At 46.3% G+C, this 12762-nt stretch overlaps 2 protein-coding genes across 3 annotated transcripts; one reads left to right on the plus strand and one right to left on the minus strand.

Moving 5' to 3' along the window:
- Positions 1 to 306: 306 nt before the first annotated feature.
- On the minus strand, positions 307 to 6068 carry LOC118381987 (uncharacterized protein C17orf98-like). 2 transcript variants are annotated; one of them, XM_052504656.1, is made up of 3 exons: positions 5932 to 6068; positions 1296 to 1606; positions 307 to 587 (listed from the first exon to the last, which is right to left on the minus strand). In XM_052504656.1, the coding sequence occupies exons 1-3, from the start codon at positions 5937 to 5939 to the stop codon at positions 430 to 432; spliced, it is 477 nt and encodes a 158-aa protein (XP_052360616.1). In that variant the 5' UTR covers positions 5940 to 6068; the 3' UTR covers positions 307 to 429. The 2 variants fall into 2 exon arrangements, with proteins under 2 accessions (XP_052360616.1, XP_052360617.1); XM_052504657.1 differs by lacking the exon at positions 5932 to 6068 and adding an exon at positions 1954 to 2095.
- Positions 2400 to 12225, plus strand: LOC127920652 (coiled-coil domain-containing protein 81-like). Its single transcript, XM_052504659.1, has 4 exons — positions 2400 to 2661; positions 2880 to 2941; positions 8865 to 9018; positions 12120 to 12225. Exons 1-4 carry the CDS (start codon positions 2583 to 2585, stop codon positions 12203 to 12205), a joined length of 381 nt encoding a protein of 126 aa, XP_052360619.1. The 5' UTR covers positions 2400 to 2582; the 3' UTR covers positions 12206 to 12225.
- Positions 12226 to 12762: the final 537 nt, after the last annotated feature.

The raw sequence follows: 12762 nt of genomic DNA on the forward strand, positions 1-12762 counted from the left end.
AACTGACTTGTTGGAAAGGTGGCATCCTATGACGGTGCCACGTTGAAAGTCACTGAGCTCTGCAGTAAGGCCATTCTACTGCCAATGTTTGTCTATGGAGATTGCATGGCGGTGTGCTCGATTTTATACATCTGTCAGCAACGGGTGTGGCTGAAATAGCCAAATCCACTACATTTTAAGGGGTGTCCACATACTTTTGTATATATAATGTACATCAATGGTGCTACCTGAAATCCATTGTCTGTGACAGTAGGCTATAGCAGTCTGTGAACAGAATATTACTATTGTTATATTATCACCCCAGCGTTAAGCAGAGATAAACAGGCATAAATCATGACTCATCAAGTTATACGGTGACATTCTCTGGACGCATTTATTGTCGCTCATTGGAACTTCATAATGATGATGATACCTTTTCGGTCGTTGGACTCAATGGAGTTGGAACGTGGTCACCTCTCCAAAGCTGGACGGGTCCCGCCGGAGGTTGGGCGTGTTGCGCCGAAACCCAAACCGCCCGTTGTAGCCTATCAGCGGCTTGATGTCCGACATGAGACCACTGTGGTTGCTCACCTGCTCTCGGGAGTGACCTGTCCGGTACAGAGACAAGATACCAGTGACTCTGAGCAATGATGATGATGATGTAAAACCTGTATAGATGATGAATCCCATGTAGACCTACTGATGTAAAACCTGTATAGATGATGAATCCCATGTAGACCTACTGATGTAAACCTACTGATGTAAAAACCTGTATAGATGATGAATCCCATGTAGACCTACTGATGTAAAACCTGTATAGATGATGAATCCCATGTAGACCTACTAAAACCTGTATAGATGATAAAGAGTAGTTTGATTTATGTAGACCTACTGCTAAATAAAAGTAGTTTGATTTATTGAATAGAATAGAAGAGGATGTCAGCAGGGTATAGAATAGTTTCTTCAGAATATAACTGTAGCCTATTCTTCAGTCTCCTCCAAACTGTTTGTCACTTCACATAGCCTATAGGCCTATCTCCCCCATCCTTAATTCGATAGGTCAAAGCAATGGCATGCCTTGATTATTTCCACCTGGTGGCCAGAAAAGCCACCACCTGTAAAACAGTAGCTGTGGATAAGAGTCAGCTAAATGGCCAAATTATACAATGTAAATGTAAACGTATTTATCTGATTCTGTGGACCTAATTTGATGTCAATCCCGTTTAATGCAAATAAATAAATAAATAATAGAATAATAGAATAGAACAGGCTATATAATAGAATAGAATATCCTAGAATATAATAGAACAGCCTACCTGCTCCGGAAGTGTTCCTCAGGTCTAGGGACTTTTGGGCAGCGGCGCTCTTCAGTTCCTTGTTCTCGGTCTTCTGCGGGACCCTCCGCACCGACGGGGTGGTCTTCTGCGGGACCCTCTGCACCGATGGGGTGGTCGTGTAGCGCGCAGCGTGGGGGTCATTGTGTGCGTCGTACCCGGGGAGCACCGACCAGAGCCGGGGGCGCATGTGTTCATACCCGAGCGCAACCGAACTGACAGCGATGCAGTCGAGCACGAACTTCTGCTCGCGCTTCTCAGGCCCAGAGTGATTCATTTTAGGCAATGCCACTCTGAAATGACAAAATATATCAAATAAGTCCACATTCAATATATAGAAATTAGGCACAGATCCTTTTAAAATTAGACTTGGCTACTAAAATTAAATAATTTTAAAAGCGGGTCAAATTCGGGCCTGTGCAGTTTTATTTTTTAAATTTTTTATTTCACCTTTATTTAACCAGGTAGGCTAGTTGAGAACAAGTTCTCATTTGTAACTGTGACCTGGCCAAGATAAAGCAAAGCAATTCGACACATAAAACAACACAGACTTACACATTACACAGCAGTGTGTGTTATTATACTTATGACCCAAATTCCAAAAATGTACGGAGGGACATGAATAGCCAAAAACACTCACATGAACAATCACAGCAAAAGCACGTAAAATCAACACTCACTCCCCGGTCAGTTGTGCACCTGCCAATGTGCTCGTTTACACTTTACTTCAAAAGCCTGCTGAATGACGCACATTTAAGTCTTTATTACGTTTCAGCAGATATAGCTGGGAAAATTGCTTCACAAGAGGGATGCCAATGCACAATTGCTCATCTACCATTTTTTTATTAAATCGGTCTCAGAAATACAGTGACAATTGTCATGACATGAGCTATCTGGATTCAACTCGGAAGGGATCCTTAAAGTGATTATACAGGCCTATTTGCTTTTAGAAGACATGCTAAAGTTAAAATAAACTGAGTTTCTAAACTTTGGCCCCAGCGCCTGTCGCTGCGGGGGGTGCAAGTGGCTATTGTGACGTCGCTCGTAGCAACAAGGTCAGTGTTGGAGTTGCGCGCCCGGGTGCATTTCGCATCGAGATTTATCACCCGAGGAGACGCACTGCAATGGGCTATCGGCGGGGGAGAATCTGGAAGGCGGGGGAGAATCTGGAAATCGGTGAATTGAGCCGAATCTGGAAGTCCGTGGATTGAACTGAAACAACTCTGGGTTTCTTGTATTTATTTTTAAAGAGATTTTGCTTTAATTGTCATGATGGCCGACTTGCTGTCCGTGGTGTCGGAGGCGGAGAGGAAGTCCTTTCCAACCCTCTCTCAGCTCTCAGAAAACGGTCAGGACAGGACACACTTTCTAGCCTATTATATTGTACAGCAGAAAAGATCTATCCCACCTTGCCGCATCGTAAAAACACCTAGGCTATACACATTTGTTTGCAAACTTTGCACAATTTAGAATCAAGGTGTGCATGTCATTTTTTAAAAGCATTTAGCTATATGAGCAATTTTTATTTTCTGACAATTGTTCTGAAAATGTTCTGCTTTATTTCAGACGTTGACAGCATTTGGTCGAACGTGTCATCTTTCGTGGAGCGACAGATGACCTTGCAAAAGGTCAGAGCACTTTAGAAAGTCGATATTGCCATAGTCAGTGGTCAGTCAGTTCAGCTGAACCGAGGGTATAGCAAAGGAGGAGGTTTTTAGGAGGTTGAAGTTCATTTATTCCATTTCTACACCATTTTAAAACTCTAAAATGCTATTTGATGAAGAGCAAAATGAATCAGGCATTAATTATCACCACGTGTAGGCTACAATCAGTAGTGGAAAAAGTATCCAATTGTCATACTTGAGTAAAAGTAAAGATACCTTAATAGAAAATGACTCGGTATTTGCTCTTAAATATACTTAATTATCAAAAGTAAATGTAATTGCAAAAATAAACGTAAGGTTCAAAAGTAAAAGCATAAATCATTATCCATTCCTTATAGTAAGCAAACCAGATGCCACCATTATCTTTTTTTTTTTTTTTTTTTTTTCACGGACAGACGGGCAAACTCCAAAACTCAGATTTAATTTACAAACGAAGCATTTGTGTTTAGTGAGTCCGCCAGATCAGAGGCAGTAGGGATGACCAGGGATGTTCTGTTGATAACTGTGTGAATTGTAAAAAAAAATATGTCCTGGTGAGCATTCGAAATGCAACGAGTACTTTTGGGTGTCGAGGGAAAATGTATGGAGTAAAAAGTACATTATTTTCTTTGAGAATGCAGTGGACTAAAAGTAAAAGTTGTCAAAAATATAAATAGAAAAGTAAAGTACAGCTACCCCCAAAAACGACTTAAGTTGTATTTTAAAGTATTTTTACTTAAGTACTTTACAACACTGGCTACAATGTCAACCACTATTCAACCTCGTCATAAATTGACTCATTTACTTGTGGAACAGTACATACAGTGAACATGAAATAGATGCATAATACATGCTATCAAGTCACAACAAGGCCCGACATCAAATGCTGGCGTCAGTGTGAAACGATCTGGCCTTAATGGCCATGTACTCTTATAACCTCCATCCGGCACAGCCAGAAGAGGACTGGACTAGCCTGGTTCCTCTCTACCCAGTACAGCCCTGGTTCCTGGTTCTCTACCCAGTACAGCCAGAAGAGGACTGGCCACCCCTCAGAGCCTGGTTCCTCTCTACCCAGTACAGCCAGAAGAGGACTGGCCACCCTCAGAGCCTGGTTCATCTCTACCCAGTACAGCCAGAAGAGGACTGGCCACCCTTCAGAGCCTGGTTCATCTCTACCTAGTACAGCCAGAAGAGGACTGGCCACCCTTCAGAGCCTGGTTCCTCTCTACCCAGTACAGCCAGAAGAGGACTGGCCACCTCTCAGAGCCTGGTTCCTCTCTACCCAGTACAGCCAGAAGAGGACTGGCCACCCCTCAGAGCCTGGTTCCTCTCTACCCAGTACAGCCAGAAGAGGACTGGCCACCTCTCAGAGCCTGGTTCCTCTCTACATAGTACAGCCAGAAGAGGACTGGCCACCTCTCAGAGCCTGGTTCCTCTCTACCCAGTACAGCCAGAAGAGGACTGGCCACCCCTCAGAGCCTGGTTCCTCTCTACATAGTACAGCCAGAAGAGGACTGGCCACCCCTCAGAGCCTGGTTCCTCTCTACATAGTACAGCCAGAAGAGGACTGGCCACCCCTCAGAGCCTGGTTCCTCTCTACATAGTACAGCCAGAAGAGGACTGGCCACCTCTCAGAGCCTGGTTCCTCTCTACCCAGTACAGCCAGAAGAGGACTGGCCACCCTTCAGAGCCTGGTTCCTCTCTACCCAGTACAGCCAGAAGAGGACTGGCCACCCCTCAGAGCCTGGTTCCTCTCTACATAGTACAGCCAGAAGAGGACTGGCCACCCTTCAGAGCCTGGTTCCTCTCATAGTACAGCCAGTACAGCCAGAAGAAGGACTGGCCACCCTTCAGAGCCTGGTTCCTCTCTACCCAGTACAGCCAGAAGAGGACTGGCCACCCTCACAGCCAGTACAGCCAGAAGAGGACTGGCCACCCTTCAGAGCCTGGTTCATCTCTACCCAGTACAGCCAGAAGAGGACTGGCCACCCCTCAGAGCCTGGTTCATCTCTACCCAGTACAGCCAGAAGAGGACTGGCCACCTTCAGAGCCTGGTTCCTCTCTACCCAGTACAGCCAGAAGAGGACTGGCCACCCTTCAGAGCCTGGTTCCTCTCTACATAGTACAGCCAGAAGAGAACTGGCCACCTCTCAGAGCCTGGTTCATCTCTCTACAGCCAGAAGAGGACTGGCCACCCTTCAGAGCTTGGTTCTTCTCTACATGTTCCTGCCTTTCTCAGAGCCTGGTTTTCTCCAGTAGCCACCCTCGCCTGTTCCTTCTACATCTGCATTGCCTGGTTCCTGTTTACAGCCAGAAGAGGACTTTCAGGGCCTGGTTTTCTACCCAGTACAGCCAGAAGAGGACTGGCCACTTCAGGGCCTGGTACCCAGAGCCAGGACTGGCCACCCTCAGATACCCAGTACAGCCAGAAGAGGACTTTCAGGGCCTGGTTGCTTACCCAGTACAGCCAGAAGAGGACTGGCATAAAACAGAAGAGGCTGACTCAGGGCCTGGTTCCTCTCTACCCAGTACAGCCAGAAAATGATTCCAGATACCCAAATCCTACACATGCATTCAGAGGGGCGGCAGCGTACAGCCAGAAGAGTGGTTAGAGCGTTGGACTAGTAACCAGAAAGGTTGCAAGTTCAAATACAGCCAGAAGAGGACTGGACAGAGCCTGGTACAAATCTGTTTTCTTCCTATGTTCTGCCCCTGAACAGGCAGTTATACATCTGCACTTTGAGGCTGTTCCTAGGCCGTCATTGAAAATAAGAATTTGTTCTTAACTGACTTGCCTAGTTGCCAATAAAGGTAAAATAAAAATAAAAGGCATAGCCTACATCATACTTACTTAGGCCTACAATCGACAAGGACGCATGAAGACAAACAAACTCGTCTAAAGAATGACACATTTTTAAATGTTGATTTTTCCCCCACAAATTAATACAAATAAAAAACAGAAATACCTTACTTACATAAGCATTCAGACCCTTTACTATGAGACTCGAAATTGAGCTCAGGTGCATCTTGTTTCGATTGATCCTCCTCGAAATGTTTCTACAACTTGATTGGAGTCCACCTGTGGTAAATTTCATTGATTAGACATGATTTGGAAAGGCACACACCTGTCTATATGAAGTCCCACAGATAAACAGTGCATGTCAGATCAAAAACCAAGCCATGAGGTTGAAGGAAGCTCCGAGACCGGATTGTGTTGATGCACAGATCTGGGGAAGTGTACCAAAACATTTCTGCAGCATTGAAGGTCCCCAAGATCACTGGTTGCCTGGCCAAACTGAGCAATCGGGGGAGAAGGGCCTTGGTCAGGGAGGTGACCAAGAACCCGATGGTCACTCTGACAGAGCTCCAGAGTTCCTCTGTGGAGATGGGAGAAACTTCCAGAAGGACAACCATCTCTGCAGCACTCCACCAATCTGGCCTTTATGGTAGAGTGGCCAGATGAAAGCCACTCCTCAGTAAAAGGCACATGACAGCTCGCTTGGAGTTTGCCAAAAGACATCTAAAGGAATACTCAGACCATGAGAAGCTCTTTGGCCTGAATGCCAAGCGTCACGTCTGGAGGATGCCTGGCACCATCCCTGCAGTGAAGCATGGTGGTGGCAGCATCATGCTGTGGGTATGTTTTTCAGCGGCAGGGACTGTGAAACTAGTCAGGATCGAGGGAAAGATGAAAGGAGCAAGTGTAGCAGTATAGACTTTACGTCCGTCCCCTCGCCCCGACCTGGGCGCAAACCAGGGACTTTCTGCACACGTCAACAGTCACCCTCGAAGCATCGTTACCCATCGCTCCACAAAAGCTGCGGACGGCCCTTGCAGAGCAAGGGGAACCACTACTTCAAGGTCTCAGAACAAGTGACTTCACCGATTGAAATGCCACTAGCGCGCACCACCGCTAACTAGCTAGCCATTTCACATCGGCTACACAAGTACAGAAAGAACCTTGATGAAAACCTGCTCCAGAGTGTATTTAGTTTGTGGCCAGCTAGAAATGTTTTGGGCACAGTTAGGTATCCTACAATGCATATATGGAAATCATAACTGGACCGCAGATAGAAATGGTAGGATGAATTGTAAATTGTCACTCCACATGAAAAAGGTTGCAGACTCCCCTGCTATTGGCTGTATGAAGCCACCCTTGTCGAACGGAAGACCACAGTGTACCATGACAGTGTCATTGTCTCGCGTGCTTCAGTCAGAGATGATCCTCATGTGTGCGCCAGTTCATTTGTGCGTTTCCTTTCATCTCCATGGAAGGGAAACATTCTGTGAATATTGAAGCATTGTATCAACAAACGATGTGGCTCAGAGAATATGGATTGCAACACTTCCCTGGTGTTATGTTACCTTCGCAGGTGGATTATCTGTGTGGTTATTATCTATTATTATATTCCACACTATAGCTAAATAACTTAGTCATGTTTAATTACGTTTTGCCAGCAAGATAGATCTGTAAAAAGATCTAATTTTAACTGAGGAAGATGGACAAGCAAGACCGATAGAGTGAAAGATGGAAATGCATGGTTGTTTATTCCAGAGGCAGGTAGGCTACAGGTAGGGATCAGGTAGACTACAGGTAGGCTACAGGTAGGGATCAGGTAGGCTACAGGTAGGGATCAGATAGGCTACAGGTAGGGATCAGATAGGCTACAGGTAGGCTACAGGTAGGGATCAGGTAGGCTACAGGTAGGGATCAGATAGGCTACAGGTAGGGATCAGATAGGCTACAGGTAGGCTACAGGTAGGGATCAGGTAGGCTACAGGTAGGGATCAGATAGGCTACAGGTAGGGATCAGGTAGGCTACAGGTAGGGATCAGATGGGCTACAGGTAGGGATCAGGCATCCGGTTCTTTGTCCTCTGTACCTGTGTCGCCTCCTCTTGCAAATAACGGGGATGATGGCACTGTCGGGTGTTTGGAGAATGTCTTGTGCTTCTTGCTTGTTGAAGAAAAAACTTTGTATAATCTGAGGTGAGTGATCGCTGTCCTGACATCCAGAAGCTCTTTGTCTAATCTGAGGTGAGTGATCGCTGTCCTGACATCCAGAAGCTCTTTGTCTAATCTAAGGTGAGTGATCGCTGTCCTGATATCCAGAAGCTCTTTGTCTAATCTGAGGTGAGCGATCGCTGTCCTGACATCCAGAACCTCTTTGTCTAATCTGAGGTGAGTGATCGCTGTCCTGATATCCAGAAGCTCTTTGTCTAATCTAAGGTGAGTGATCGCTGTCCTGATATCCAGAAGCTCTTTGTCTAATCTGAGGTGAGTGATCGCTGTCCTGATATCCAGAAGCTCTGTGTCTAATCTGAGGTGAGTGATCGCTGTCCTGACATCCAGAACCTCTTTGTCTAATCTGAGTGATCGCTGTCCTGACATCCAGAACCTCTTTGTCTAATCTGAGGTGAGTGATCGCTGTCCTGACATCCAGAAGCTCTGTGTCTAATCTAAGGTGAGTGATCGCTGTCCTGATATCCAGAAGCTCTTTGTCTAATCCGAGGTGAGTGATCGCTGTCCTGATATCCAGAAGCTCTTTATTGCTGTAAGATACGGTTTCAGAAACATTATGTACAAAATAAGTTACAAATAACGCAAAAGAAACATCACCCCCACATAATGAAATTTGACTATTTTGCATGTAACATAGATTTGAAGCTGACAACAATTTTATTGCCCAATTTTCAGTGAGATTAAGAAATCTTTTAGCTCTGAGGAAAGTTAGGAGACATTAGGGAAGTAAATATGACATATCATAAATAGTAGAGGCATAAATAGTCATGATGTCTTTCAGCTATATTCATCATCAGGTCTAGGAGAACTGGTTGACAACGTCTGTCTGTCTGTCTGTCTGTCTGTCTGTCTGTCTGTCTGTCTGTCTGTCTGTCTGTCTGTCCAGGGGGTCTACATTGCAGGCCTGGGATCCTTCACCTTCTCTCAGCAGAAGCTGGACGTAGGCAACAAGTTTGTTTTGATCCAGCGCCCCATCTTCCTGCTCTCTGAGAAGCTGTCCCAGTCACACGGCCTCAAGCAGGTCAAACCGCTGTCTGCAGGTGAGTGGGCCAAGAACACACACACACACACACACACACACACACACACACACACACACACACACACACACACACACACGAGACATCTTCTGTCAACGCTGGCGCGTTTATGTGAACGATCGCAGAGCATGGCGCTTGTAACGCCAGGGTAGTGGGTTCGATTCCCGGGACCACCCATACGTAGAATGTATGCACACATGACTGTAAGTCGCTTTGGATAAAAGCGTCTGCTAAATGGCATATATTATTATTATTATTTTATATCAAGCCTGAGTTGTGTGTCTGTACGCTATACAAAATTGTGCTGATAGCCCGCTGAGCTAAAGCCTGGGCAGTAGCTTGGGGAACTAGTACAATTCTTCAGGTGCCAGGAAAGATGATTAATCAACCCTCTTCCATTATGTTACACTGATACCAGTAATGTGTCCCATAGAAACACTATGTTACACTGATACCAGCAATGTGTCCCATAGAAACACTATGTTGCACTGATACCAGCAATGTGTCCCATAGAAACACTATGTTACACTGATACCAGCAATGTGTCCCATAGAAACACTATGTTGCACTGATACCAGCAATGTGTCCCATAGAAACACTATGTTACACTGATACCAGCAATGTGTCCCATAGAAACACTATGTTGCACTGATACCAGCAATGTGTCCCATAGAAACACTATGTTGCACTGATACCAGCAATGTGTCCCATAGAAACACTATGTTGCAGTGATACCAGCAATGTGTCCCATAGAAACACTATGTTACAATGAAAGAGAATGAATTAGAAAACCCAGTGGACAGCTGTGTGTCTAAATCCAAGTGTTGCTTTTTAGCAGGAGCAACACGATGACATGTCCGTTCTATGTCGTTGTATTTCTATGCGTGTGTCTGTGCCACCCGTCTGTCCGTCCGTCGTCACTGCAGGGGATGTGCCACTGGCCCAGCCCTGTCTGTGGAGAGCATGTTGGGAGTGGGATAGAGAGAGCCATCTCTGTCTGTGGAGAGCATGTTGGGAGTGGGATAGAGAGAGCCATCTCTGTCTGTGGAGAGCATGTTGGGAGTGGGATAGAGAGAGCAATCTCTGTCTGTGGAGAGCATGTTGGGAGTGGGATAGAGAGAGCCATCTCTGTCTGTGGAGAGCATGTTGGGAGTGGGATAGAGAGAGCCATCTCTGTCTGTGGAGAGCATGTTGGGAGTGGGATAGAGAGAGCCATCTCTGTCTGTGGAGAGCATGTTGGGAGTGGGATAGAGAGAGCCATCTCTGTCTGTGGAGAGCATGTTGGGAGTGGGATAGAGAGAGCCATCTCTGTCTGTGGAGAGCACGTTGGGAGTGGGATAGAGAGAGCCATCTCTGTCTGTGGAGAGCATGTTGGGGGTGGGATAGAGAGAGCCATCTCTGTCTGTGGAGAGCATGTTGGGAGTGGGATAGAGAGAGCCATCTTGGTGTGTTCATATGTCTGTCTGTGGAGAGCATGTTGGGGGTGGGATAGAGAGAGCCATCTCTGTCTGTGGAGAGCATGTTGGGAGTGGGATAGAGAGAGCCAACTTGGTGTGGCTGAATCTTATCCAACCCAGGTTGTCTGTCTATACACGACTGCTGAGCTAAAGCCTATAGCTTTAACCTGGATAACTAAGTCTTCAGGTCTCAGACAAGCTGGTTAATCATCACAGGAGACCAGTACACTAACAGTAGGAATGTGTGCTATCCATCTGTCCTCACAGGAGACCAGTACACTAACACTAGGAATGTGTGCTATCCATCTGTCCTCACAGGAGACCAGTACACTAACACTAGAAATGTGTGCTATCCATCTGTCATCACAGGAGACCAGTACACTAACACTAGGAATGTGTGCTATCCATCTGTCCTCACAGGAGACCAGTACACTAACACTAGGAATGTGTGCTATCCATCTGTCATCACAGGAGACCAGTACACTAACACTAGGAATGTGTGCTATCCATCTGTCCTCACAGGAGACCAGTACACTAACACTAGGAATGTGTGCTATCCATCTGTCATCACAGGAGACCAGTACACTAACACTAGGAATGTGTGCTATCCATCTGTCATCACAGGAGACCAGTACACTAACACTAGGAATGTGTGCTATCCATCTGTCCTCACAGGAGACCAGTACACTAACACTAGGAATGTGTGCTATCCATCTGTCCTCACAGGAGACCAGTACACTAACACTAGGAATGTGTGCTATCCATCTGTCCTCACAGGAGACCAGTACACTAACACTAGAAATGTGTGCTATCCATCTGTCCTCACAGGAGACCAGTACACTAACACTAGGAATGTGTGCTATCCATCTGTCCTCACAGGAGACCAGTACACTAACACTAGGAATGTGTGCTATCCATCTGTCCTCACAGGAGACCAGTACACTAACACTAGGAATGTGTGCTATCCATCTGTCATCACAGGAGACCAGTACACTAACACTAGGAATGTGTGCTATCCATCTGTCATCACAGGAGACCAGTACACTAACACTAGGAATGTGTGCTATCCATCTGTCATCACAGGAGACCAGTACACTAACACTAGGAATGTGTGCTATCCATCTGTCCTCACAGGAGACCAGTACACTAACACTAGGAATGTGTGCTATCCATCTGTCATCACAGGAGACCAGTACACTAACACTAGGAATGTGTGCTATCCATCTGTCCTCACAGGAGACCAGTACACTAACACTAGGAATGTGTGCTATCCATCTGTCATCACAGGAGACCAGTACACTAACACTAGGAATGTGTGCTATCCATCTGTCATCACAGGAGACCAGTATACTAACACTAGGAATGTGTGCTATCCATCTGTCATCACAGGAGACCAGTACACTAACACTAGGAATGTGTGCTATCCATCTGTCATCACAGGAGACCAGTACACTAACACTAGGAATGTGTGCTATCCATCTGTCATCACAGGAGACCAGTACACTAACACTAGGAATGTGTGTAATCCATCTGTCATCACAGGAGACCAGTACACTAACACTAGGAATGTGTGTTATCCATCTGTCATCACAGGAGACCAGTACACTAACACTAGGAATGTGTGTAATCCATCTGTCCTCACAGCAGGGGACGTGCCACTGGTCCAGCCAACTTCACAGCCCTGTCTGTGGAGAGCCCGTTTGAGCGTCACGTGGTGGAGGGCTGTGTGAGAGAGACTCTGCTGGTGTTGCTGAGATTCAACTGTGACCGCCGGACGCCAGTCCTCTTCACCTTCCACGCTATCGGAGAGCTGTTGTTCTGCCAGAGCAAAGTCAAGATGAAGTTCTACCACGACTTTGTCACCGACCTTTGACGGCAGCGGGAAGCTGCTCTTGGCCATCTCCAATGTCAGTAGGGCTGATTAGATATGTCATGTGTTAGTGTGTGTGTGTGGATGTGTTGGGTAGGGTGTGGGGGATGGGTTGGGTAGGGTGTGTGTGTGTGTACAGTATGTGTGTGTGGGGGATGGGGGTAGTGTGTGTGTGTGTGGGGGGGTGGGGGTAGTGTGTGTGTGTGTGTGTGTGTGAGACAGACAGACAGACAGACAGACAGACAGACAGACAGACAGACAGACAGACAGACAGACAGACAGAGAGACAGACAGAGAGACAGAGAGAGAGTGAGCAGGTGTGTATGATTGTACAAGTGCGTTTGTATTTGTGTTGATGACAATCCCCCTACTCCACTCTCTATCCCAGAGACCTGGCACCAGCAACTCTGTCCTGTT

The sequence above is a fragment of the Oncorhynchus keta genome, unplaced genomic scaffold (genome assembly GCF_023373465.1).
Source record: "Oncorhynchus keta strain PuntledgeMale-10-30-2019 unplaced genomic scaffold, Oket_V2 Un_contig_20191_pilon_pilon, whole genome shotgun sequence".
NCBI lineage: Eukaryota > Metazoa > Chordata > Actinopteri > Salmoniformes > Salmonidae > Oncorhynchus > Oncorhynchus keta.

Bases quoted from the DNA above. Each gene is read 5' to 3' on its own strand.
- LOC127920652 (XM_052504659.1), top strand. From the start codon at position 2,583: ATGATGGCCGACTTGCTGTCCGTGGTGTCGGAGGCGGAGAGGAAGTCC. The intron at 2,662-2,879 runs GTCAGGACAGGA...GCTTTATTTCAG, and splicing joins CTCTCAGCTCTCAGAAAACG to ACGTTGACAGCATTTGGTCG. The intron at 2,942-8,864 runs GTCAGAGCACTT...CTGTCTGTCCAG, and splicing joins GACAGATGACCTTGCAAAAG to GGGGTCTACATTGCAGGCCT.
- LOC118381987 (XM_052504656.1), bottom strand. The intron at 588-1,295 runs GTAGGCTGTTCT...TGTACCGGACAG, and splicing joins GAGGAACACTTCCGGAGCAG to GTCACTCCCGAGAGCAGGTG.